General features: G+C 34.1%; 1 protein-coding gene across 3 annotated transcripts in view; it reads left to right on the forward strand.

Annotated features, from left to right (window-relative positions):
* TSGA10 (testis specific 10) overlaps positions 1 to 26,046 on the forward strand; it is a 95,226-nt gene that overhangs the window by 11,097 nt on the left and 58,083 nt on the right. Inside the window, exons 2-9 of one of the 3 annotated variants that reach the window (XM_069494330.1) lie at positions 5,422 to 5,552; positions 5,992 to 6,207; positions 13,127 to 13,192; positions 14,668 to 14,791; positions 15,184 to 15,342; positions 18,520 to 18,690; positions 18,781 to 18,858; positions 19,807 to 19,958. In XM_069494330.1, coding sequence (XP_069350431.1) covers positions 14,741 to 14,791; positions 15,184 to 15,342; positions 18,520 to 18,690; positions 18,781 to 18,858; positions 19,807 to 19,958 — 611 coding nt within the window. In that variant the 5' untranslated portion in view covers positions 5,422 to 5,552; positions 5,992 to 6,207; positions 13,127 to 13,192; positions 14,668 to 14,740. Of the gene's footprint in view, positions 1 to 5,421; positions 5,553 to 5,991; positions 6,208 to 13,126; positions 13,193 to 14,623; positions 14,792 to 15,183; positions 15,343 to 18,519; positions 18,691 to 18,780; positions 18,859 to 19,806; positions 19,959 to 26,046 lie in introns of those variants that run through there. The other 2 variants (XM_069494328.1, XM_069494329.1) reach the window with 2 other exon arrangements.

The raw sequence follows: 26,046 nt of genomic DNA on the forward strand, positions 1-26,046 counted from the left end.
TATGTGGGAACTCTGTACTTCCTAGTCAATTTTTCTGTAAAACTAAAACTGTGCTAAAAAAAATTCTATTAAATACATATGAGAAAATATTTCTATCATATATCTGATAAGTGTTTAATATTCAGAATATATAAAGGACTGCAACTAACATCCCCCTCAAACAAAATCCAATTCAAAAATGAGCAAAGGACTTGAATAGACATTTCTCCAAAGAAGATGTACAAATGGCCAAACAAGCAGATGAAAAGATGCTCAATATCACCAACCATTAAGGAAATGCAAATCAAAACCACAATGAGATGCTACTTCACACACATCAGGATGGCTGTTATAATGGAAAATAATGAGTGTTGGTGAGGATGCAAAGAAATTGGAACACTTGTGTATTACTGGTGAATGTAAAATGGTGCAGTCATGAAAACAGTTTGGTGGTTCCTCAAAATGTTAAAGATAGAATACCGTATGATCTAGCTTTTCCATTCCCAGGTATAAGTCTTGAAGAATTGAAAGCAGGAACTCAAATAGAAAAATGTAAATGTTCATAGCAGTATTATTTACAATAGCCAAAAGGTGAAAACAACTCAAATGTCCATTAGCAAATGAATGGGTAAACAAAATGCGGTATATACTTAACAATGGCATATTATTCAACCTTAAAAAGGAGTGAAATTCTGATACATGCTACAACATGGATGAACCGTAAAAACATTACACTAAATAAAATAAGCCAGACACAAGAAGACAAATGTTTGATTCCACTGAAACCTACAATAGGCAAATTCATAGAGACAGAGTTATTGTTTGATGGATACAGAGTTTTTGGGGGAAGATGATGAAAAAATTCTGGAAATGGGTAGGGATGGTGGCTGTGCAACATTGTGAATATACTGAATGCCACTGAATTGTGCACTTAAAATGGTTAAAATGGTAAATTTTATGTATATTTTGACACAAAAAGCTTCAAAAAATACAGTAGCAAATTAAAAACTCAACGTTCTCAATAGAATGGAGAAGAGAGAGGAATGGAACAGTGAATTTGAGAATAGGACCAATAGATTGCTACCTTAGAGAGAAAATAGATTGATAAAAAAGTGAGCAGAGTCTCAGGGACAGGTAGAACTATAGCAAAAGATACAACATTTGGGTCATTGGAATCCCAGAAAGAGGTGAGAGAGGGTGGAGTTGAAAAAATATTCAGACATAATGGCTGAAAATTCCCTAAATTTGGCACAAGGATATAAAACAGATTAAAGAAGGTAAGTGAACACCTAACAGGACTCACCCAAAGAAATCCACACCAAGATATTTCATACTGAAGGTTTTGAAAACTAAGGAAAGAAAAAATTCTGTAAGCAACCAGAGGGAAACCATGCGTTACCCATAGGGGACACCAATTCAAATGATAGCAGATTTTTTTCATCTGTAAGCGTGGAGATAAGAAGGAAGTGGTGCAACATTTTTCAAGTACTCGAAAAAAAGAACTATCAACCTAGTATTCTGTATTCAGAGAAAGTATCCTTGAGGAACGAAGGGAAAATCATTCTCAGATGAAGGAAAACTAAGAAAATTTGTTGCCAGCAGAGCTACCCTAAAAGAATAGCTAAAGGAATTTTTTTTTTTTAACCAGAAAGGAGGTGATAAAAGAAGTAATCTTGGAACAGTAGGAAGAAAGAACAGTGTATATTAAATAGATTTAAAAAATAGGTAAATGCAATAGAATTTCCATTTTTTTTAGTTTTCAAAATTATGTTTGTCAAATACGGTTCTCAATGCATGTAGAGGAATTCTTTAAGACAATTATTAATAGAGGAGAGTAAAGGGATATGGAGGTTAGGTTTCTCCCCTTTCACTTGAACTGGTAAAATGTAGGCTGTGGTAAGTTATGTATATATAATGTAATACCTAGAGTGACCACAAGAAAAATAAATACCAAGAGTTACACTCAAAAACACTATAAATAAATCAAAATACAATTATAAAAAATGTTCAGGTAACCCATAGGAAGGCAGCAAAAACAAAACAGAAAGGAAAAACAGAGAACAAGTCACACTTAAGCCTTAACATATTTAAATAATTTCATTAACTGTAGTTTAAATACACTAAAAGAGACTGGCATAATTTTTTTTTTCTTTTGAAGGAAGTATTTATTTATTTATTTTTTATTTCATCTTATTGTTATGGGGGAGACTGGCATAATTTATTTAAAAAGCATGACCCAGCTATATGCTGTCTATAAGAAACTAATTTCAAATATGATACAGCTAGGTCGAGGGTTTATAGACCTGAAAACCTCTCAGGTTGACACCAAAAGTGTGATTCATGAAAGAAAAAATTGATAATTTAGACTTTATCACAATTTAAGGTTTTGCTCTGTGAAAAACCTTGTTAAGATGATGAAAAGACCAGCTACAAACCACATATCTGCTAAAGGACTTATATCTGTCTTATCATTTGGAGGACTCAAAATTTAAAAAGCAAACAATACAATTAGAAAGTAAGTAAGAAAATATTTCACAGAAGGATGTGTGGTTGACAAATAAGCATGTAAAAAAGATGTTCAACCTCTCTAAACATCAGGGAAATGCAAATTAAGACCATGATGAAATAACAATATAGCCATAAGAACAGCTAAAATAGAAGAATAGAGACAATACCAAATGCTGGCAAGGATGAGGAGAAATTGGATCACTCCTCATTCTTGGTGAGAATATGAAATTGTGCAGCCACTTTGAAAAATAATTTGGCAATTTTTTTATAAGACTACACATATATTTGTGGTACAACCCATTAATTGCACTCCCGGGCATTTATTCCAGAGAAATGAAAACATATCTACTGAAAAACCTGTTTTAAGTTGTTGATAGCAGCTTTATTTGTTGTAGCCCCAAACTGGAAACAACTGGTTTCCCTTAATTGGTGAATGGTTAAACTGTGATAATCTATACTATGGAATATTAGTCAGCAATAAACAGGAATGAACTATTGATCCACATAACCACTTCGGTGGATCTCAACGGCATTGTGCTGAGTGAAAAAAAATCTCAAAATATTACATATTGTATGATATTTATTTAACATTCTCAAAATGGCAAAATTGTACAGATTAGTGGTTGCTAACCGTTGAGGGTGGGGAGGGACAGGATATAAATGTAAAAGAATAGCAGGAGAACAGTCTTGTGGTGATGGAACAGCTTTGTATCTTGCTGTGGTAGTTACAGTGATCTGCACATGTGAGAAAGTGATATAAACACTATATACAGTGTATCATTGTCAAATCCCTGGGTTTGATATTATAACTAAGATGCAACTATTGGGGGAAACTGGGTAAAGGGCACATGAGACGTCTCTATACTACATTTGCAACCTGTGTATCTTTAGTTATTTAAAAATAAAGTTTTTAAAAAACTACATTTTCTGTGCCTATCAGAAATTTTACTTGAGCTTTTGTATTAATATAATCTCTAACTACAACTCTGAAAATTATAGGTATTCTGTCCATTTAACATGATATTCAAGAGGCTCACATTTATTTTTTTCTGAAGTCAGGTGCATCTCTTAGGACCAAGAAAATATGGTAAATTGTCTAAGATTACGTAACTGGTGAAGAACTGGAACAGGATTTAAACTTAAGTCACATCCTTTCTGCTGCTCTAGACTGCTTCTTCTAAAGCATTTTTGTCTTGGAATTGAGTAAAAGTAGGATTTGATGTCAGAAGTGAGGGGAGTGTTTATTTATTGATAATTTTGTTTACTCATTTAACAATTTGAGCACTATGTGTGAGATACATAATAAATTATACAGAAATAAGATATACCTCTTTTTTTTCTTTTTTTGAGATAAGATCTAAGTTACTTAGAATTTAGTGGAAGGGACAGGGAAATGATTTTAATATACTAGTAAGATACTAAGATAAAGCTATTATATATAAGAGGCCTCACGGGAGCACATATGGGAAAGGAGATGCATTTAAACTCTCCTGACGCAGTGGGAGGTTAACAAACATTTTCAGTGCACTCTTGTTGCTGAAAAATGTGACACAGTAGAAGCCACGAACAAAGACAAACAGCATGTAGATAGATAAATTGAAGTTTATCTGTTTACCCCACATCCTCTGGTTTGTTTAAAAAAAAAAATGAAAGCTGAAATCAGAGTAGGGGAAAATAAACAGTGAAAGCCTGGGATGAGAATAACAAACAGATCATTGCACATGGTTTCTGTACAAGTTGATAGAAGAGGGCTGCAGATTTGGCTTTAAAATTCCCAGAGGCAAAGGCAAAAAGAAATATTGGTTAAATAACTTATGGTCATTAGAGTATTCAAAAGGAGTATATATTTCCCTGAAATTGGGGACTGAGCAAAGTTTTCCCTGAGGATTCTCAAAGGCAGTTCTGTGATATGTAGTATGTAACATTTCAATAACTTCCCTAAAATAAGTTTTTAGATGAGTTCAGTGAAATTGTTTCTCATAGCATGTCTGGAGCTTAAGAGGATGGTGAGAAGTTAAGCTGGACAAATGAGTAGAGTTGGGGTCATAACTGTCATTTTCCCCTTTTATTCTCAATATGATGAGGTACCATAAAGTTACGGGCATGAAATGAAATTTGCATTTTTGAAGAATTTTTAGCAGTATATGGGAAAAGGACAAAAGAAGAGAGTAGGAGGTATTGCTAAAATTCAGGCCAGTTGTGGTAAAAGACTCAACTAAGGAAATAGCACATTTATAGTTACTGTTTTTGTATTTTTAAAATTTTTCAAATATTTTGTTTGCTGGTTTTGATAATTGAAACTCTTTAAATCTCATAAGTTAGTGTGCCTTACAAAATACCAAAGCAAATTTTGGATTAAAATAATGACTTATTGTGCCCCTTGGTGTGCTATTTTTTGGATATAATAAGTGGCATTGTAGCATATTTAGTTAAAAATAATTCATGACCTTCAGGATATTTCTTATATAAGTGTTAAATTATAGATAAAGTTTATATTTTTAAAGACAACTTTGTTGATTTTGATGGCTTAGAAGAAGATATCTCTACTGTTGTTTGAAAAGGGCCAGGTCAGGGCAAGAACAATGTTAGAACTAAGAGGTCAGTGATTTAGCAATTTTAGATGCTCCTAAAAGACTAAGGCTTGACTTCTGTTTTTATGCATCCTCTACTGGGTAACAACACAGTGTCTTGAACACAGTAGGTGCTCGGTATTTGTTAAATACACATTGAGAAGCAAGTGCTATGGAAAAGTATTTGTGCCACCACTTTATCTTATAGATATTTCTGTTATTGCACTTAACATATTGTATCTCCACAAGTAAACAAAAAATTCTCTGAGGGCAGGTACCTAATCTATCCTTGTATCTTTGGAATTTAACATTGTTCCTATCATAATCGTTGTTCAATGAGTCTAATGATTTTTTTTCTTTAAAGGCATTTGGATACCTTCATGATAGAAAAGAGCCTTCACCCATTGATGATTTGATAGAGGGCTGTGAGGGAAAGCTGTGATCCTCCACATTAGTCAGCAAATACTTGATTGATTTGGTATTTAGCTTAGTCAAGTAAGTTACTGATATGTTCAAAAGGACTTTTCTAAAGAGTTAATATATTTTGATAATAATTAGAGATTTCTTTCTGAAGAATCTTAATGATACTAATCTATTAAAATTAATTTCAAAACCATGGTTTCTTTGTTGCAGATATAAATATTTGGCCATTTTTCTAATAGCATGATTAAACATCAATAGTAACAGTTCTATTTTTAATAAACTATAAATTGTCTTGAAAGATATTGCTATAAAAATTAAAAATTTTCGTTTAGCATATTTTTTCAAATAGGTAATACATTCACATGGTACAAAATTCAGAAGGCACAAAAAGGTATACAGTTAAGTCTCCTTGCCAGGGGAGCACATCTCCCTTTCTGATTCCAGTTACCTAGTTGCTCTCGGAAGCTAAGGAAATCTTTTAATGTGATTATTTTCATTCTAATTATAACAGATTGAAGATCTCAAACAGACAAATCATGACTTGGAAGAATATGTTAGGAAACTCTTGGATAGTAAGGAGGTGGTAAGCAGTCAAGTAGATGATTTAACCAGCCACAATGAGCATCTTTGTAAAGAATTGATTAAAATTGACCAACTAGCAGAGCAACTAGAAAAAGAGAAGAACTTTGTGGTGGATACCGCTGACAAGGAACTTGAAGAAGCAAAGGTATTAGATTTACTACTGATTAGGATTTTAATTCTACTTTAAACTTCATGTAATTAAATGCAATGGAAAAAGTGACATTCTTATTTTATAATTTGAAAGCTTTTTGACTTGACATTATATTTATGTATCTGTTCTAAGGATTAAGTTACATTATTTCTCATGTTTTATTTCTTTTAAAAATTTCACACACATAATTTATTTCATACCTTTAAAAAAGTTTTTTTTTTTTTACCAAACTAAAAGTAGAACTACCATATGATCAAGCAATCTCACTGCTGGCTATATATCCAAAAGAAACAAAATCAGTATGTTGAAGAGATACCTGTATTTCCATTTTTATCACAGCACTATTCACTATAGTCAAGATTTGAAAGCAACCTGAGAGTCCATCAATGGATGAATGGATAAAGAGAATATAGTGTGTGTGTATATATACACACAACAGAATATTATTCAACCATGAGAAAGAATGAAATCCCTTCATTTGCAGCAACATTGATGAGCCTGGAGGATGTTATGTTCAGTAAAATAAGCCTGGCACAGAAAGACAAATATCGTATATTGTCACTCACTTGGAATCCAAAGAAGTTGATCCTATGGAGGTGGAGAGTAGAATGGTGGTTACCAGAGGCTGGGAGGGGTAGAGGGGAGAAGATAAAGAGAGTTTAGTTAATGGGTACAAATATACAGGTAGATAGAAAGTATAAGTTGTAGTGTTTGATGGCATAGTAGGGTGAATATAGTTAATAATTTATTGTAGCTTCCAAAATAGCTGGAAGAGAAGATTCAGAATGTTCTCAACACAAAGAAAGGATAAATGTTTGCAGTGATGGATATCCCAATTACCCTGAGATGGTCATTACACATTGTATATGTGTATTAAAATATCACATGTACCCCATAAATATGTACAGTTATTATGTGCCAATAAAAAAGTCAATTTAAAAAATTTTTTTACCAAAATTTAAAAATTCTATGTAGTTAAATTTGCCAGTCCTTTTTTTTTTTCCCTGACTGCTGGGTTTTGATTATTGTTTAGGAAGGCCTTATCATCTCAAGAACTACAAAAATATTTTCTAAAGTTTTTAAAATACTTTTTAATAGTTTTAATTTTTAATACTTCTAGAATTTCTTTTTGTTCTAAAATTAGGTAGGGTTGACTGGTTCTTTCTCCACTGATTTGAAGTACCATTTTAACAGATACTAAATTCTCACATATCTGTGAATATGTTTCTGGACTGTTTGCATTGATTCATTTGTGTTTTTGTATGCCACTCCTTATTTTAGTTACTGTAGCTTTATGATATTTTGATGAATGTTTTATTTATTGATTGAGTTAATACTCTGCCATGAAATTTAGAAACTAAGGATTTAAACACAATTATAAAATGAAGAGTTTCATTTCTCTTTGCTGCCCAAAGCAAGGTAGCATATTTGAAGGCCAAAAACAACCTGTTGAATTTAAAATGATCGTGTGTGAATGAGCTTATTTATCTTGATTTTAATTATCACCAAATTAGTAAATTGGGTCTATAATAAGGCATTTTCCCAAAGCTAATTGTTTTTTGTTTTTGTTTTTGTTTTTTTTTTGAGACAGAGTTTTACTCTGTTGCCCAGGCTAGAGTGCAGTGATGTCATCATAGCTCACTGCAACCTCAAACTCCTAGGTTCAAGTGATTCTCTTGCCTAGGCCTCCCAAAGTGCTAGGATTACACGTGTGAGCCACCCTGCCTGGCCTGCTAATTGTCATTACATATTTCGTAAACATTCCTTTAATGTACCAAGGCTCCAATAGTATATATTAAAGTGCTTAATAAATGATCAGGCTGACACCATGTTAGTGAAGGTGTTGCTTGCTACAATAATTTGAGATATAAGAGCCCAGTTGATGAATTCTAGGATTATATGTGTTTTTATAGAGAAATCTTACAATTTAGACTGATTAAAGTATAAGTAAGTCTAAATTAGTAAAAAGTTGAATAATGAAATATCTAAATACATGAAGTTTATTACTTTAAGGACACAATCTTCTGTAACAGTGTTGTCTGGGCGAGGTCCTTAGAACTACTAGAGAGAGTAGATAAGAATGGTTTGTTTTTAACTTTTGAATTATTTATCTTTTTTTTTGTTGTTGTTTTGAGACAGAGTCCCACTCTGTTGCCCGGGCTAGAGTGCTGTAGCATCAGCCTAGCTCACAGCAACCTCAAACTCCTGGGCTCAAGCAGTCCTACTGCCTCAGCCTCCCAAGTAGCTGGGACTACAGGCATGCACCACTAGACCAGGCTAATTTTTTATATATATATATTTTAGTTGTCCACCTAATTTCTTTCTATTTTTTTAGTAGATGGGGTCTCGCTCTTGCTCAGGCTGGTCTCGAACTCCTGAGCTCAAACGATCCTCCCTCCTCGGCCAGCCTCCCAGAGAGCTAGGATTACAGGCGTGAGCCACCTCGCCCAGCCTGAATTATTTATCTTCTAATGGTTGCTACTAAAGTATTTGAAGGACATTTAAAAGTAGCTTGAATATTTTAAACATTTTTCAATATACTCTGGTTTGTATTGTTTCTTTAAGAATACTTATTTTTCATTCACAGTGTAATGGTAAATTGAGTTCAGTCTTTATCTTAATTATGAAAATTATCAAAATTATAGAGTTTTATGTGTTCCTTGCTTTTTTATTCAAATTAAAAATTAACTGCACTCCTTCCCAGACTGAGGGGAGCCAAGTTGGCCGAATTCCAATGATGAGAATGCCCCTTTTAGAAGTGATCAGTTTTAGAGGATTATTAATGTCTGTGTTCTAGAGAGAGTGATTACTATGTCAGAGTGAACTCTCATATCAAAAGGAAGAATTTCAGGAGTGGAAAACATTTAAAATATAAGAGTTGGGATTTACCTACAACCAAAAAATATTAAATTCATGATGGAAATTTTGCCTGGTTCAGAAAAGAGTATTTCAGGGAAATAGATATCCACATGTGGAATGTTGGATATATTTGGTAATTGGAAAGCTATTTGAAGAAGAGGTGGGCAGCAGTCTTAAGAGTAGAGGTAGCATTGCTGATGCAGGGAAAACATAGGAAACCTAATAAAAAGAGGAAAAAATGGAAATAGGTCAGTAAGTGAATGTCCCACGGTAGAATGGGGATTAGAAACATGCTTGACCAACACTCAGGATATGAACACCGATGTGTGTTGTTAATCATCCTTAAGCCACTGGATATGAGTTTTACATTTATATTTACTGGGGAGAGATTCCTTGCCTAATTTGTGGGATGGAACTTGAAATGAGAGTTTCTAAGTTTCTAATTTGCCGAGAAAAGAGTGTTTGGGTTCCTATAGTGTTGGAGATTATGCTCTAGATATATGGAGGTAGAATCTGAGGCTAAAGCTACTGTTAGTTTGTCTGGAATTGAGATAGATAATATTAAATTTATTTACTGGGAAGAGTTTATATTTAGTTTTATGTATTTTTTAATTTTTTTTGAGACAGGGTCTTGCTCTGTTGCCCCAGGTAGAGTGTAGTGGTGTCATCATAGCTCACTGCAACTTAAAACTCCTGGGCTTAAGTGATTCTGCCTCAGCCTCCCAAGTAGCTGGGACTACAGGTGTGTGCCACCACACTCAGCTAATTTTTCTATTTTTTATAGAGATGGGGTCTCTCTCTTGCTCAGCCTGGTCTCCAACTGCTGACCTCAAGCAATCCTCTTGCCTTGGCCTCCGAGAGTGCTAGGATTACAGGTGTGAGTCACCATACCTGGCCTAGTTAGTTTTATTTTTAAAGGTTGACAGAGTAACTTCTTCCATCATTTATTTCATTAAAATGTTTTGAATATTTGCTATTGTCTATTGCTATGTAACAAATTATTCCTGAACTTTAATGGCTCAGACAATAAACATTTATATCTCACAGATTCTGTGGGTTGGGAATTTGAGAGTGCCTCATTAGCTGGGTGGTTCTGGTTCATGGTTTCTCAGGAAATTATGATCAAGATGACGGCCAGGCTGCAGTCATGGCTTGACTGCTACTGGAGGACTTACTTCTGAGAAGACTCACTCTGGTGGCTTTTAACTATTGGCAGGGAGGCCTCTGTTCCTTGCCAGGTGAAGCTCTCTCTAGGGTTGCTGGGTGTATTCTTTGTGGCAGCTGGTCCCCCTCCACACCCTCCAGACAATGATCCAAGAGAGATAACGAGGAGGAATCCACAGTGCCTATTATGACTCAGGTTCAAAAGTTATATACCATCACTTCTATTTATTTTCTTCATTAATTAAGTATAACCCACAATCAAGGGGAGGTAAATGAAGCTTCACCTTTTGAAGGAAGCAGTATTAGAAATTGTGGACATCCATTACAATGACCACAGCTATAGGCCTCCATTTATCCTCTCATTTTGAGTTATCATTCATGCCTTCATACATTGTTTCCCAGCTAATTGAACCTGATTTTTTGAAATGTGAAGCAGCAGGATTGTAATTTTACCATTATTAGTTTCTTTATACAGTTTATATTTTTAATTGACATAGGGGCTATTATTGGACTGGATCTCTGATAGCCTTTGTCATTGTCAGTGTCTTTGTGATTCAAAAAATATTTCAGAGCCTTCCATGTGGAAGACATTGTGTAAAGCCTATTTAAGTTTGCACCCCTCCACACGTACATTCTCTCTCCCTTGCTTGATTTTTCTCTGTAGCACTTTCCTATTCCTTTCCCACTCCCTCCCTCTGCTCCAGCCACACTGGCCTCCTGACTATTCCTTGGAGCTTATCAGGCATCCTGTTACCTTAAGATCTTTGCTATAGCTATATCTTTTGGCTGGAATGTTCTTCTCTCAGATTTTTCTATGGTTGACTTCCTCCCTCCTTTAAGTCTTTGCTCAAGGTCAACTTTAAATGAGGATCCCCTGATCACCCTGTTTAAAATTCTAACCTGTTCCTCTATAAACAATCCGAATATTCTTAATTCTGCCGATTTTTTTCTAGTGCACTATATAATTTGTTAGGTTTATTTTTTTATCATCTATTCCAGCTGAAATGTAAGGTCCCCAAAGATAGGAACCTTTTTCTGTTTTTAGGAACCTTTGTCTGTTTTGTTCACTTTTTTATCTTAAGTGCCTAGAACATGAGTGCGCATTGTATTTTTTTTTCCAGTGATTCAATCACTAGCTGGCATATATTTTGACTATTATCTTCTTCTTCTTCTTCTTTTTTTTTTTTTAGAGACAGCGTCTCATTCTGATGCTGGAGTGCAGTGGTGCGATCATAGCTCATTGCAGCCTCAAATTCCTGGGCTCGAGCAATCCTCCTGCCTCACACCCAGAGTAGCTGGGACTACAGGTGCGCACCACCACGTCTGGCTAATTTTTTAATTTTTTTTGTAGAGATAGGATCTTGCTATTTCCAGATTGGTCTCAAATTTTTGGGCTCGAGCAATCCTCCTGTCTCAGCCTCCCAAAATGCTAGGATTACAGGTATGAACCACCACACCTGGCCCTAGTATGAGTTTTTATACTTAATTTAATATGGAAATCTTTACACATTATTCAAAATAGACTCATATATTTTTAGTGTCTACATAATAGTATAAATTAAAACATTGAAAATTGTCTACTCAAAACTATACATAAGGTTATTCAAACTATACATAAGTTATGTTCCAAATAATAGCACCCCTTAATATTTCATAAACTTAAATACGATTGTTAAAGAACTCTCAGAAGAGATTTTAGTCTAAAGAACAAATGAAGTGACATAATTTCAGAAAACTCAGATTTAAAATATAGCAGACAATATTTGTGGTGTTCTTTATTTTTTTGTGTATATCCAAATTTCCATCTGATAACATTTTCCTTCTGTCTGAAGAATTTCCTTGAACACTAAAAAATATATAGCAGGCAAGATCAGGATACATTTGAATTTAGAATAATAAGGGAAAGGTTGATGAATTGAAAAAATATATTCCTTAAACTCATGCTAACTTTTAGCAAAGAACTTTACTGCTTTGCATTAAAAACTTAGTCACTGTTTTCTAGGAACATACAATGTAGTCATGTGCTACATATATGACTATGGGTAGCTATATTATAAGACTGGGGAGGTTCACTGTCATAAAATTATTAATACAAAAAGTATTTTGTGAGTTGCATTAAACTAAGCTATTAAAACAGTTCAGAGATTGGCCGGGCGTGGTGGCTCACGCCTGTAATCCTAGCACTCTGGGAGGCCGAGGTGGGCGGATCGTTTGAGCTCAGGAGTTCGAGACCAGCCTGAGCAAGAGCGAGACCCCACCTCTACTAAAAATAGAAAGAAATTATATGGACAGCTAAAAATATATATAGAAAAAATTAGCCGGGCATGGTGGCGCATGCCTGTAGTCCCAGCTACTCGGGAGGCTGAGACAGGAGGATCGCTTGAGCTCAGGAGTTTGAGGTTGCTGTGAGCTAGGCTGACGCCACGGCACTCACTCTAGCCTGGGCAACAGAGTGAGACTCTGTCTCAAAAAAAAAAAAAAAAAACAGTTCAGAGGAGAAAGCAATCTTTTCTGAATGGGATAATTTGGGAAACCTTGTATTCCAGTCATTCTTTTATCACTTCCCTATTATCTTCAGAATTATAATTAATATTAATATTTTTTCCAGTTTGTGAGGAATAATTTAGTAAAATATAATCAGTTAATATTTTGTATAAAACATTGGATAATTTAAAGGTACTGCTATATTTCATCCTAGGTGAATTATATTTCATCTTTTAGCATCAAAGGTAGGTAAACATAAGGGGTAGGTTATCATTTCTTCTTTAAAATACTCACTGTTTTTATGTTTTTATTTTTAAGTGGCTCCTCTTTTTTGATGCTCTTTTTCCAGTTAAATGAGTTTAAGCATCTTTAATATAACTAACAATTTTCTTGAAATGTTTTTCAGATCGAACTCATTTGCCAGCAAAATAACATAATAGTATTGGAAGATACAATAAAAAGGCTTAGATCTGTAAGTATGTTTTTCGTAAATAAACAATGAGGGATCATTTTTATTCAGTTAGTATGATGCAAAAAATTATATATAAGTTTTGGCTCTCAGGCGTTTTGTGAGCAATAAAAAATTTTTATTTTCTAAAATCAGCACCTGCTGCTAGGGATACAAGGTATCCCTATCTGTAAGAATAATGCTTTACTTGATTCTTTCATCACTGCTCCTTTCTTTCCTAGTGGGAGAGAACTTTTGGTTGGTTTTACTAATGCTCTTAGCTATTACTTGATTTAAAGTGATGACCTTGAATGATTTATTTTTCAAAATACAAGGTGCATTTGTCTACACATTAACTTTTATTCCCCTTAGTAATAATGTTTATATATGTGTGTTTGTGTGTGTGTGTGTGTGTGTGTATTTTTTGTTTGTTTGTTTTAGTTTTTTTGGTTTTTCTTTGAGACAGTATCTCAGTCTGTTGCTTGGGCTACAGTGCAGTGGCGTCATCATAGCTTACTGCAACCTCAAACTTCTGGGCTTAAGCAATCCCCCTGCTTCAGGCTCTTGAGTTGCTGGAACTACAGGCGTGAGCTACCACACTGGGCTAAGTTTTTTTAATTTTTTGTAGAGACAAGGTCTCGCTATTATCCTGGCTGGTCTCAAACTGTTGGGCTCAAATGATCCTCCTGCCTTGACCTCCCAAAGTGCTAGGATTATAAGCGTGAGCCACTTTGCCCAGCCTATAATAAATATTTCTAGGTCTTAAATTTTGTTGCTTAATTTCAAACCATATGTTTTATTTATCTGACAATGTAAAATGAAAACTGCTCTGTTTAAATATTTTATTGTTATTTAAAATATTTAAAACACTCTGAAAGTATATCTGTAATTTTCTCCCAATAAAGTCTTGTTAAATAAATGTTGTGAAAAAATTGTTTCTAAATATATTAAAGTGAATGGAAATTCACAGAAATGTATTGAAAGTGCACACAAGTATGAAATATCCAGCATTCATTTAATTTATTCATTTACTGAACAATTACTGAACAAAACTTCGGTGCTTTAACAGATGCTTTGATAGTAGCATATAAATTATTCTAAAGCAAATTAATCCAAATTCTAGGACTAGTACTAGATCTCTGGACATTTCTGACCTCTGCAAAATTTCTTTACCATTTTTTCTCCAAAACTATTGAGTAAATTTAGGGGTGCTTTCAGTTAAATAAAAATAGAGCATACCCAGAAATTCTGCAAAAGAAAGATATCTAATTGCTTTTTTAAAATTATTGATAAATCATTTATTCATTGAATTATTCATAAATAATTTTTAAATGTTCTATTTTTAAAATACCAAATTTAATATTTTTAAGGATCCTATTTGTTTTCAATTTTATTTAGAAAATGATGCTATACTTTAGCTTGAAATAATGGCCTAATTTTTCCCTCCTTGACAAGATAATTTTAGAGACTGAAAAAGCACAAAATAAATCTCCTTCCAGACTTGATTCCTTTGTCAAGACTTTAGAAGCAGACAGAGATTACTACAAGAGTGAAGCTCAAAATTTGAGAAAGATGATGAGAAGTAGATCTAAAAGTCCAAGACGCCCATCTCCCACTCTCCGGGTATGTTTGGAAACATACAAATATTTTGGAGTTTGTTGCTCAAACACTGACTTTTATTCTTTGACTTACCTAATCTGGAAATAATTCATTTTGATTGGTGTGAATTGCTATATCAAAGAGGTTGGGAGAGTTTCTTTGATTGCATAGTAGACCATCAGTATTGGGTCTTCATCCCCAGCATAAGTAGTACTTGGGAAGTAATCAGACAAATGTGGAGCAATCTGGAATGAAGCTGTTTTAAAAAGGTGATTTTGTAACTTGTTTTTCTTAATTTCCTTTCATTATATAGTCTTGATTGCTTAAGTAGAGATGGTATACTGTCATCAGTAGCACTTCTCTGTCAGTATCGTATGTCAAAGAAGAATTTCAAATCCCTTATATAATAATTGTAGGGTGCAAACTGTGATGTAGAACTTTTGAAGACAACAACAAGAGATCGTGAAGAACTTAAATGCATGCTGGAAAAATACGAGCGTCATTTGGCAGAAATTCAGGGTAATGTCAAGGTTCTTACATCTGAAAGAGACAAGACCTTCCTTCTATATGAACAGGTAAACTTATTTATTAATAAACAAATTATATAAGCAGTAATATTCAGTTCTAGAGGGATATAATTCTTCTTTAAGTTCTATGAGAGTGCTTAATCTAACATTTGGGAATTATATTTGCTCTTAAGATATTCTTAAATATATTTCCAATACAATAAGTGCATGAGTACACATATATATGTTATCCCCATGCCCCCAAAAAGATCATATACATGCATAAAAATAGTCTGATTTTTGGAATAAGAAATGGAGAAAGTGTTAAATGAAGGGGTGTGGTAAGTTCAAGGTAAAAAGATCAGGATTTGGGGGTTAAAAAAATATTAACAGATCACTTTAGGAATTACCATATAATTTGCCTAATTTTAGAGAATAAAATCAGTGTGTAGTTTATCTCTACTTTCTAGCTTAGAATTGTGTAGCTTTTATTAATCAAATAGCTTTTTTACCCAAGTATTAAATCCCATAAGTCACCAACATAGTTTCTTTTGAAAGTATCAAAAGTTTTAAAGAATTATAGCTACTATATGCAGGGTTCTAGGCTTACTACTGTAAGGGATAGAACAACGATTGATAAGATGTAGACCTTGTTTTCTATAAATTTGCAGTCTAGTTGGGGAGATGAAACATAGTTTTATATTTATTTTTGTTACTATATGGTAAGTGGTCTAGAAGATAGTATAAGACATCAAATAAGTGGGCATTTTTCTTTATGGTGACCAAAGAAATCTTTGCTAGAAGATGTGAAGTTTGAGCCCTGAGGAATGAATGGGGTTTTTATTATTCTGAAAGGGGCCAGGAGGAATGGCATGAGGCAAGGAATAAAAGCAGGAAAATTAGTAGTTAAATAGATAGGTTTAAGACTAGAATAGAGTGTATGTGTCTGCGGAGTAAGGGGGAGCTAAGGCTTGAAAGGTGGATTGGACTAGAGCAGGAGTCTACAAACTTTTTCTGTAAAGTCCCAGATGACAAATATCTTCTGCTTTGCAGGCTATGTGGTCTCTGTTGCAGCTTTTCAGCTCCATTATTGCAGGATGAAAGCAGCTGTAGGCAATACGTAAATGAATAACCTTGGTTTTGCTTTTATAAGCTTTAAAGTCTTCTTTATAAAGAATAGCTTTCTATTCTTTATTATAGTAAAACTTCTATTTATAGACACTGAAATTTGAATTTAATATTATTTTTACTTTTTATGAACTGTTCTTCTTTTTGTGATATTTTTTGCCAGCATTTAAAAATGTAAAAAAAATTCTCAGCTTACAGACCTACAAAATCAAGAGGCTGGCTAGATTTGGCCTGTGAGCTGTACATAGTTTGCTGACTTGTGGACTAAAATGGTGGGGGCTGTTCAATGGGCTTTATAAGGGCTTTATGTTTTGCTTTATAAGCAACGGGCAATCTGGTTTTGTTTTTGGGGGGGGGGCGGGCAGGAGAAGTATGATCAAAGTAGCATTTTTAATTTTAACCTGGTGGCATTTTTTGTTATCTCTCACATAATCTTTCTATATTCCCTTCTTATATGACAATTTATTGGAGGAGGGAGAGACCATGGACTCATTAAAAGGCTATTACAGTAGTCCATATATAAGGCATTAAGGGACTATAAGCAAGGGTGCTATCAATGGAAATAAATATACGGACAGATGCAAAAGACATTGAGGGAAGACTTGACAAGATTTGATTTTAGGAAGAAGGAAGGATGAATGGAAATGACTAAAATTCTGTCTTGAATGACTGAGATCATTGTAGTTATAAAAGAAGAAATAGGAAAGTCATTGGTGTTTTGAGGGAAAAAATGTGAGTTTGGTTTCAGACAGAGTTTAAGATGATGGTGGTACATTCAGGCAGTAATTGCCATCAGGCAATGTGAAATGTGGGAGTCAGTGGAGAAAGGAGAGAGCTGAATAGATAGCTTTAGAAGTCATCTGCTTAGAAGTGAGTTTTGAGCCTTCAGAGTGGATGAAGTCTCTGAATGAGAAAGCTATACGTAGAGGAAAAGAGAAGTGAAGATGTAATCCTCAAGAGACAGAGGGAACCTTTGAAAGAGATAAAGAACACAGAGAACTAGGGCAGAACAATGCTATAAGCCCAAGGGAGGAAGGAATCTCAAGAAGAGGAGTGTTGAAAACAAGGTCAAATATTGCTGAAATATCAAGGCAAATGGGAACTGAGAAAAGGCCATTAGATTTGGTAAGGTCGGAAGATGGTGGGGGTGGGAGCCAGGTTGCCCTGGGGTGAAAGAGTGGGTGCTAAGAACTATTGGCAATGGGCACAGACCATGGCCCTCTCTTATTTTGGTGTGTCAAAGGAAGAAGTGACATAGGATGGTAAATGGGGCAGCAGGATCAAGTGACAGGTTTTCAAGATAAGGGACACGATTGAAAGCAGTGGGGAAAAAGCCAGTGGAGCTCTTAGAAGACACTTTAGGAGATGAGGTGAGAGGAAATAATTATATTAATAATTGAGCCAGGGAGGTCTTAGAAGACATTTTAGGAGATGAGGTTTGGGGTTCTGGTGAAGGCTTAGCTATGGAAATTAGGAAGTAATATATCTTCCTCTGAGACTTGGAGACTACCTGAATAGACAGATCAAAATCAAGAGGAAATAAGATAAAGAGACTTATGCAGCAAAGTAGGATATGACATCATCTGCAGGTGTGAAATAGATTTGGGACCCAAAGATGGTTGAACAGGTGTGCAGAGAGTATGTTGGGTTGTTAGTGAGGATTGGTGGACCTTTCTGCGAGGGTAAAAAGTAGCCAGGACATGGAAATGGTATATACACTTATATAAAGAAAGACTGAAACACTGTAATAATATTCATTAAACCAGTATTTTACCCAAATTGTGCTGAATTCAAATTTATACTGCAGAGTAGATAAATGGAGTATACCAGATATATTTCTTAGCAAAACATTCTCTGTTGCAACGACTTCCTCCAAATTAATTTTATTTAAAATTTTTGGTAAAGTGAACTTCTATTTAAATACATTCATTTGCATTTATTTGTATACAATAATTTTAAAATAAAAATTATACCCTTACCCTGCTGCATGCATATTAATATAGGCTTGCATTTTAACTGGCTGGATAGAGGACAGCTATATTTATGTTTTTTTTATATGTTATTTATATTTATATTTTAAGGCTTGTTAAAACAAAATTCTATGTGCTTAAATAATAGGCACAGGAAGAAATTGCCCGACTTCGACGAGAAATGATGAAAAGCTGTAAGTCTCCTAAATCAACAACAGCGCATGCTATTCTCCGACGAGTGGAGACTGAGAGAGATGTAGCCTTCACTGATTTACGAAGAATGACCACAGAACGAGATAGTCTGCGGGAAAGGCTAAAGGTTGGAAAGAATTTTATCTATATGAACATATGTGAAACACAAATGCAGTGACGTTGAAAGTACGTTGTCTTGTTTTTGTTTTTTAAACAGATTGCTCAAGAGACAGCATTTAATGAGAAGGCTCACTTAGAACAAAGGATAGAGGAGCTGGAGTGTACAGTTCATAACGTAAAAAAAAAAAACACTTTTGGCTATAAACTCTCAATCTCAATGGCTTTCCTTTCCCTTTTCCCTTTTTACTGTGTTCAGAATTCTTTTATTTTTCTAAAATAGTGTGTGTAGTCCTAAAATACTTAAGGTGGTATGTATGCTATAAATTGTCACTTTTTCACTAGCTTATTTCATTCTAAAAATGTGAGTAAAGGTTTTTTGTGTTAGGTTACAAAGTGTGTACTTTTAAAAAAGCCATTAAGGATCCAGTCTCAGTGATTTTAGCAACTTTCTCATCTTCCTGTTTTGTTAAAGATAATATTGCCAGGTATAAAGAAAATGGCTTCTTCTTCCTAATGAATGGATAGGGCAGAGAAAATTGTGATGAAATAAAAATTAATGAGCAAACATATTTAAAGTGAGTTTAAATGTGAAGCATCACCTTTTTACTAATCAAGGATTTGAGATGCTCTGAATATATATTGAAGATGTTGTCACTATATAAACAGAAATGAGGGCATTTAACTTTCTGTTACCAAATTTAATTGAATAGATTTATAAATTCACCTGTAATATTTTGTTATAATAAGTTAAAAAAGCACTATACAGGAGAAAAACAATTTTTATAATCCCATTTTATATGTGTAATTTATTAATGTTGGACAACAAATAAATCCTTTTATAAATAGGATGTGTATACTATAGTCAAATTGAACCAGACTGAAAAATGTGGACTGATATACTGTGATAGGCTTTATAGAAAAGCTACACAGTGGCTTGGTCTTGGTCCTATTACACAATATACCTTGTCCATAAAACCTCCCACAGTGTTCAGGTCTAATCTGATCATCTCATTATGTAAATCTTGCCATAAACCAAAGTTTGTACAGAGGAAATATGTCTCTTCAGGAAGATTACTAAGGCTTTTTTAGTTATGGCAATAACCTTGTCATTCTACTTGTATAGCTTGACGATGAACGTATGGAGCAAATGTCAAACATGACTTTGATGAAGGAAACCATAACCACTGTGGAAAAAGAAATGAAATCACTAGCAAGAAAGGCAATGGATACTGAAAGTGAACTTGGTAGACAAAAAGCAGAGAACAATTCTTTGAGGTAAACTAAGTTACCTTTAAACAACTAATAGTTACTGTAACTAATAGCTCACTTTTTGTAGTGTATTTTATAATGAAAATTAAGTTATTTGTTGACTTTAACTTCTGAAAGGATTATTATGAAACAGTTGTAGAAACTTTAGCACACATTGAACAATTTTCCCCAAATCAATCACAGATTGATAATGCCAAACTTAACTAGGAATTGTAACTAAGTAATCTTACCTTACATTTGCAAAAGGCCTCAATGTTTAGCTGAAATAGCTTTTACAAAGTCCTTCTTGGGACAGAGCATATTTGACTTTAGTATTTGATTGTTTAGTTTACCTTTATAACTTTAAATTCTGTTCTAGGACATAAATAGTATAAGGAAACACGAGGCACAGGTTTGCCGGTTGCTTACAAAAAGGGTGGGTTAGAATATAATGAAAAGCCATAGCAGAGAAATAGGGACCATGTGGTAGAATATGTATTAATTGAATGTTAAGTACTATACTAGCCTTTTCTACATACTAATATGGTAGCAGAAGAAACATCGATACAGGCAATAAGTTTGAGAGAATGAGTTTCTGAAGACCTCTACATTAGTGGTTTTACTTTTAGTATCTATTGATGTGAGAAATGGAAGTTCTACAGTTTCAGTAAGGTTGAATTTCAATGTATCTATGAACATTGAAAAATAATAGCTTATATGAATGTGAAATAAATTATTAAGTCTACAGGTAATGCTTGGTCCACATATGAGTTCTCAGAGTCTTTCCTTGATTTTTCTGGAGTCTGTGGTGCATAGATTGGACTCACTTGTCAAGGACAGATAATCAGTCAAATTCTTTCCCTTATTTTTTCATTTCCTATTCATAAGAATATTGCAAGCTCAGATAAAACAAAAATAATAATAAGATAATATGATAGCAACAACAAAGAAAACCTTGGAATAGAGAAAAGTGTGAAGAAAATTTAAATAACCCATGATTTTATAACCCAACGAAAATTACTATTAATGTAGTTATGTTTCCAACCAGAAATTTGTCCGTTTTTGTGTATTACGTAAGCTTTCTGTGTAATTGTGATCAGCCTCTATATAGTTTTATATTTGACTAGTGTCATTTAATTATATACTATAAAGCAGTTTCCCAGGTCATTGGAAGTCTTTTGAAAGCATTTTAATAATTTATTAAAATATTCTAATAGATATATAATAATTTTGGAAGGCCGGGTGCAGTGCCTCATGTGGGGGAGGCTGAGGTGGGAGGATCACTTGAGGCCAGGACTTTGAGACCATCCTGGGCAACATGGTGAGACACCCCATTTCTACAAAATAAAATATATACATATATATATATATTAGTCAGGTGTGGTGGTATGCACCTGTACTCCCAGCTATTGGGAAGGCTGAGACAAGAGGATTGCTTGAGCCCAGGAGTTCGAGGTTGCATTGTGCTGTAATAGGGCCACTGCACTCCAGCCTGGACGACAGAGCTGTAATCTCTCCCCTGCCCCACCAATCCCCATGCAACCATTGATTTTCTTTCTGCCATAGAGATTTGTTTGAATTTTCTAAAATTTTATATAAATGAAATCATGCAGTATATATTCCTTTGTCAGACTACTTCCACTCAGGATAATTATTTTGAGGTTTATTCATATTGTCATGTTTAATCAAGAGTTTATTCCTTTTGATTGCTAAGTAGTACTGCATTGTATGGATATACACATAAACATTTTGGTTGTTTCCAATTTTTGGCTATACCAAAGCTGCTAAGAACATTCTGTATAAGTCTTTGTGTGGACATACGTTTTTATTTCTCTTGGATAAATACTTAGGAGTAGAATAGATGAGTCATATGATGGATATATATTTCACTTTTGAAGAAATCATTAAACTGTTTTCCAAATTGGTTGTACTATTTTATTTTATATTCATACCAGCAGTGTCTGAATGTTTCAATAGTACTTAACCTCACCAACGCTTGAAGTATCTTTTTAATTTTAGCCATTTTAATAGGTATGTATTATGGTTTTATTTTGCCCTTCTGTAATGACTAATGACTTTAAGCCTCTGTTCATGTGTTTGTTTACCATCCATATATCTTCTTTTTTTTTTTTTTTTTTGTTGAGACAGAGTCTCACTTTGTTGCCCAGGCTAGAGTGAGTGCCGTGGCGTCAGCCTAGCTCACAGCAACCTCAGACTCCTGGGCTTAAGCGATCCTACTGCCTCAGCCTCCCGAGTAGCTGGGACTACAGGCATGCGCCACTATGCCCGGCTAATTTTTTCTATATAGATTTTTAGTTGTCTGTATAATGTCTTTCTATTTTTAGTAGAGACGGGGTCTCGCTCTTGCTCAGGCTGGTCTCGAACTCCTGACCTCGAGCAATCCACCCGCCTCGGCCTCCCAGAGTGCTAGGATTACAGGCGTGAGCCACCGCGCCTGGCCCATATATCTTCTTTATTGATATGTCTGTTCAGATCTTTTGTATACTTTTATTGAGTTTATATTATTAAATTATAAAAGTTCTTTATATATTCTAGATATAAGTCCTTTATTAGGTATATGTTTCGTAACTATTTCCCTTTTAAAAAAACAGAAGTTTTTTAAGTGAAGTTAATTGATTTAAAAACTATACCCAGCATTTTGTGTCCTTTTTAAGAAATCTTTGTCAAGCCAAAAGTCACTGAAATTTTCTCTCATTTTTCTCCTAGCAGTTTTATAGTTTTAGCTCTTACATTTACATCTATGAGTCATTTCAAATTAATTTTTGTATATGGTTCAAGGTACAGATTGAAGTTCACTTTTTTGACATATGGATGTCTAGTTGTTCTGGCACCATTTGTTGAAATATAACTTTAAGTATGTATGCTTTGAACAATCTCTCTACATTTTTCGTACCATCCCAACCCCTGATAACCACCCTTCTACTCTGTTTCTGTGAGTTTGACTTTATACGTTCCACCTGTAAGTGATATCATTCAGTATTTGTCTTTCTGTGTCTGACTTACTTCATTTAGTATAATGTCCCCCAGGTTTATCCATGTGTCACACATGGTAGGATTCCCTCCATTTTTATGACTAAATATTCCCTTGTATGCAAACCACAATTTCTTTGTTCATTCATCCATCGACAAACATTTAGTTTGTTTCCATATCTATTGTGAACAATGCTGCAATGAACGTGACAGTGCATATATCTCTTTGAGATAGTGATTTTATTTCCTTTGGATATATACCCAGAATTGGGCTTGCTGGATGATATGGTAGTTCTATTTTTAATTTTTGGAGGGACCTCAATACTATTTTCCATAATGGCTGTACCAATTTACATTTCTGCCAGCAATGTATAAGGATTTCCTTTTCTCTACAGTTTTGTCAACACTTGTTATCTCTTGCCTTTTCGATAATAGCTATCCTCACAGGTGTGAGGTGATATCTCATTGTGGTTTCAATTTGCATTTCCTTGATTTTTTAGTGATGTTGAGCACCTTTTCATATACTTGTTGACAATTTGTATATCCTCTTTGGAAAAACATCTATTCAGGTCCTTTGCACATTTTTAAATGAGATTATTTGTTTTCTTGCTATTAAGTCATGTGAATTCTTGCTGTTAAGTTGTATGAATTCCTTATATATTTTGAATATCAGATAACCAGTTTGCAAATATTTTCTTCCATTTATGGTTCGTCTTTTCATTTTGTTGATTTTGTGCTTTGCTCTGCAGAAATTTTTCAGTTTAATATAGTCCTGCTTGTTTATTTTTGCTTTTGTTGTCTGTGCTTTTGGTTTGACATCCAAAAAATCATTGCCAAGATCAGTGTCATGGAGCTTTCCTTCTATGTTTTCTTTTAGGAGTTTTATAATTTCAGGTCTTATATTTGATTCTTTAATCCATTGTGAGCTGATTTTTGCCTATGGTGTAAGGTAAGGATATAATTTCACTTTTTTGCACATGGTTGTTCAGCTTTCCCAGCACCATTTATTGAAGAGACTCTCCTTTTCCCATTGTGTAGTCTCGGTGCCTGCCAAAGAATAGTTGACCATACATGTGTGGTTTTATTTCTGGGCTTCTGTTTCATTTCACTGGTCTATGTGTTTGTTTTTATGCCAATAGCATGCTGTTTTGATTATTATATCTTTGTAGTATAATTTGAAATCAGGAAGTGTGATGCTTCCAGCTTTGTTCTTTTTGCTCAAGGTTGCTTTAGCTGTGTGGGATCTTTGTGGTTCCGTTGAATTATTGTTTTTTATATTTTCTATGAAAAATGCCATTGCAATTTTGATAGAGATTGCATTGAGTCTGTAGATCAATATGGGTCATATGTACATTTTGACAGTATTATTCAAATCCATGAACACAGGATATCTTTCCATTTATTTGTGTCTTCAGTTTCTTTCATCAATGGTTTATAGTTTTCAGTATACATATCTTTCACCTTCTTAAATTCCTAAGTATTTTATTCTTTTTGATTCTGTTGTAAATGGGATTGTTTTCTTAATTTGTTTTTCATATAGTTTGCTGTTATTGTATAGAAATGCAACTGATTTTTATATGTTGATTTTGTGTCCTGCAACTTTATTGAATTTGTTTATCAGTTCTAAAATTTTTTGTTGGAGCCTTTAGAGTTTTCTCTATATAAGATCATGTCACTTGCGAAACAAACGCAATTGTACTTCTTCCTTTCCTGTTTGGATGCCTTTTATTTATTTTTCTTGCCTAATTGCTCTTGGTAGCACTTGCAGTATTATACTGAATAAAAGTGGTGAGAGTAGCCATCCTTGTCTTGTTCCTGATCTTAGGAGAAAAGCTTTTAACTTTTCACTGTTGAGTGTGTTAGCTGTGGACTTATGATATATGGCTCTGCCCTGATCTTGGTTATTTCCTTCCTTCTTTTAACTTTGGGCTTAGTTTGCTCTTCTTCTAGTTTCTTGAGGTATAAAGTTAAGTTGTTTATATGAGATCTTTTTCCTTTTTTAATGTAGGTGTTTATTGGTATATACCTCCCTCTTAGGACTGCTTTTGCTGCATCTCATAAATTTTGGTGTGTTGTGTTTCCATTTTTATTTGTCTCAAGATATTTTTTAAATACCCTTTTGATGTCTACTTTGATTCATTGATTGTTCTAAACCATGTTATTTAGTTTTTACATATTTGTGAATTTTCCAGTTTTCCTCATGTTACTGATTTCTAGTATCATACCATTGTGATCAGAAAAGATGCTTGGTATGATTTCAGTATCTTTAAATTTATTAAGACTTGTTTTGTGGCCTAGCATGTGATCTATCCTAGAGAATCTTCTGTGTGTACTTAAGAAGAATGTGCATTTTGCTGCTATTGAATAGAATGTTTTGTGTATTATCTCCTAGACTCATTTGATATATAGTTCAAGTCCGGTATTTCCTTATTGACTTTTTTGTCTAAATAATCTATCCATTGTTGAAAATGTGGTATTGAAGTTCCTTTCAATATTATTATCTTTCCCTTCAGATCTATTAATATTTGCTTTATATATTTAGATGCTCTAATGTTGGCTATGTATATGTTTATGGTTATTACATTCTCTTGATGAATTGACCCCCTTATCATTATATAATGACTTTTGTCTCATTTTACACTTTTTCACTTAAAGTCTATTTTGTCTGATATTAGCATCTGTCAGAGAACAGTATACCTGTCTGCTCTCTTTTGATTTCCATTTGCATGTAGTATCTTTTTCCATCCCTTCACTTTTAGTCTATATGTGCCCTTAAAGATAAAGAGAGTCTCTTGTAGGCAGCATTTAGTTGGGTCCTGTTTTTTTTTTTATCTATTTAGTCACTTATGTCTTTTTTTTTTTTTTTTTTTTTTTTTGAGGCAGAGTCTTGCTCTGTTGCCTGGGCTACAGAGTGCCGTGGCGTCAGCCTAGCTCACAGCAACCTCAAACTCCTGGGCTCAAGCAATCCTCCTGCCTCAGACTCCTGAGTAGCTGGGACTACAGGCATGTGCCACCATGCCTGGCTAATTTTTTCTCTATATATATTTTGTAGCTGTCCAAATCATTTCTTTCTATTTTTAGTAGATGGGGTCTCGCTCTTGCTCAGGCTGGTTTCGAACTCCTG

The sequence above is a fragment of the Eulemur rufifrons genome, chromosome 19 (genome assembly GCF_041146395.1).
Source record: "Eulemur rufifrons isolate Redbay chromosome 19, OSU_ERuf_1, whole genome shotgun sequence".
Classification (NCBI taxonomy): Eukaryota; Metazoa; Chordata; class Mammalia; order Primates; family Lemuridae; genus Eulemur; species Eulemur rufifrons.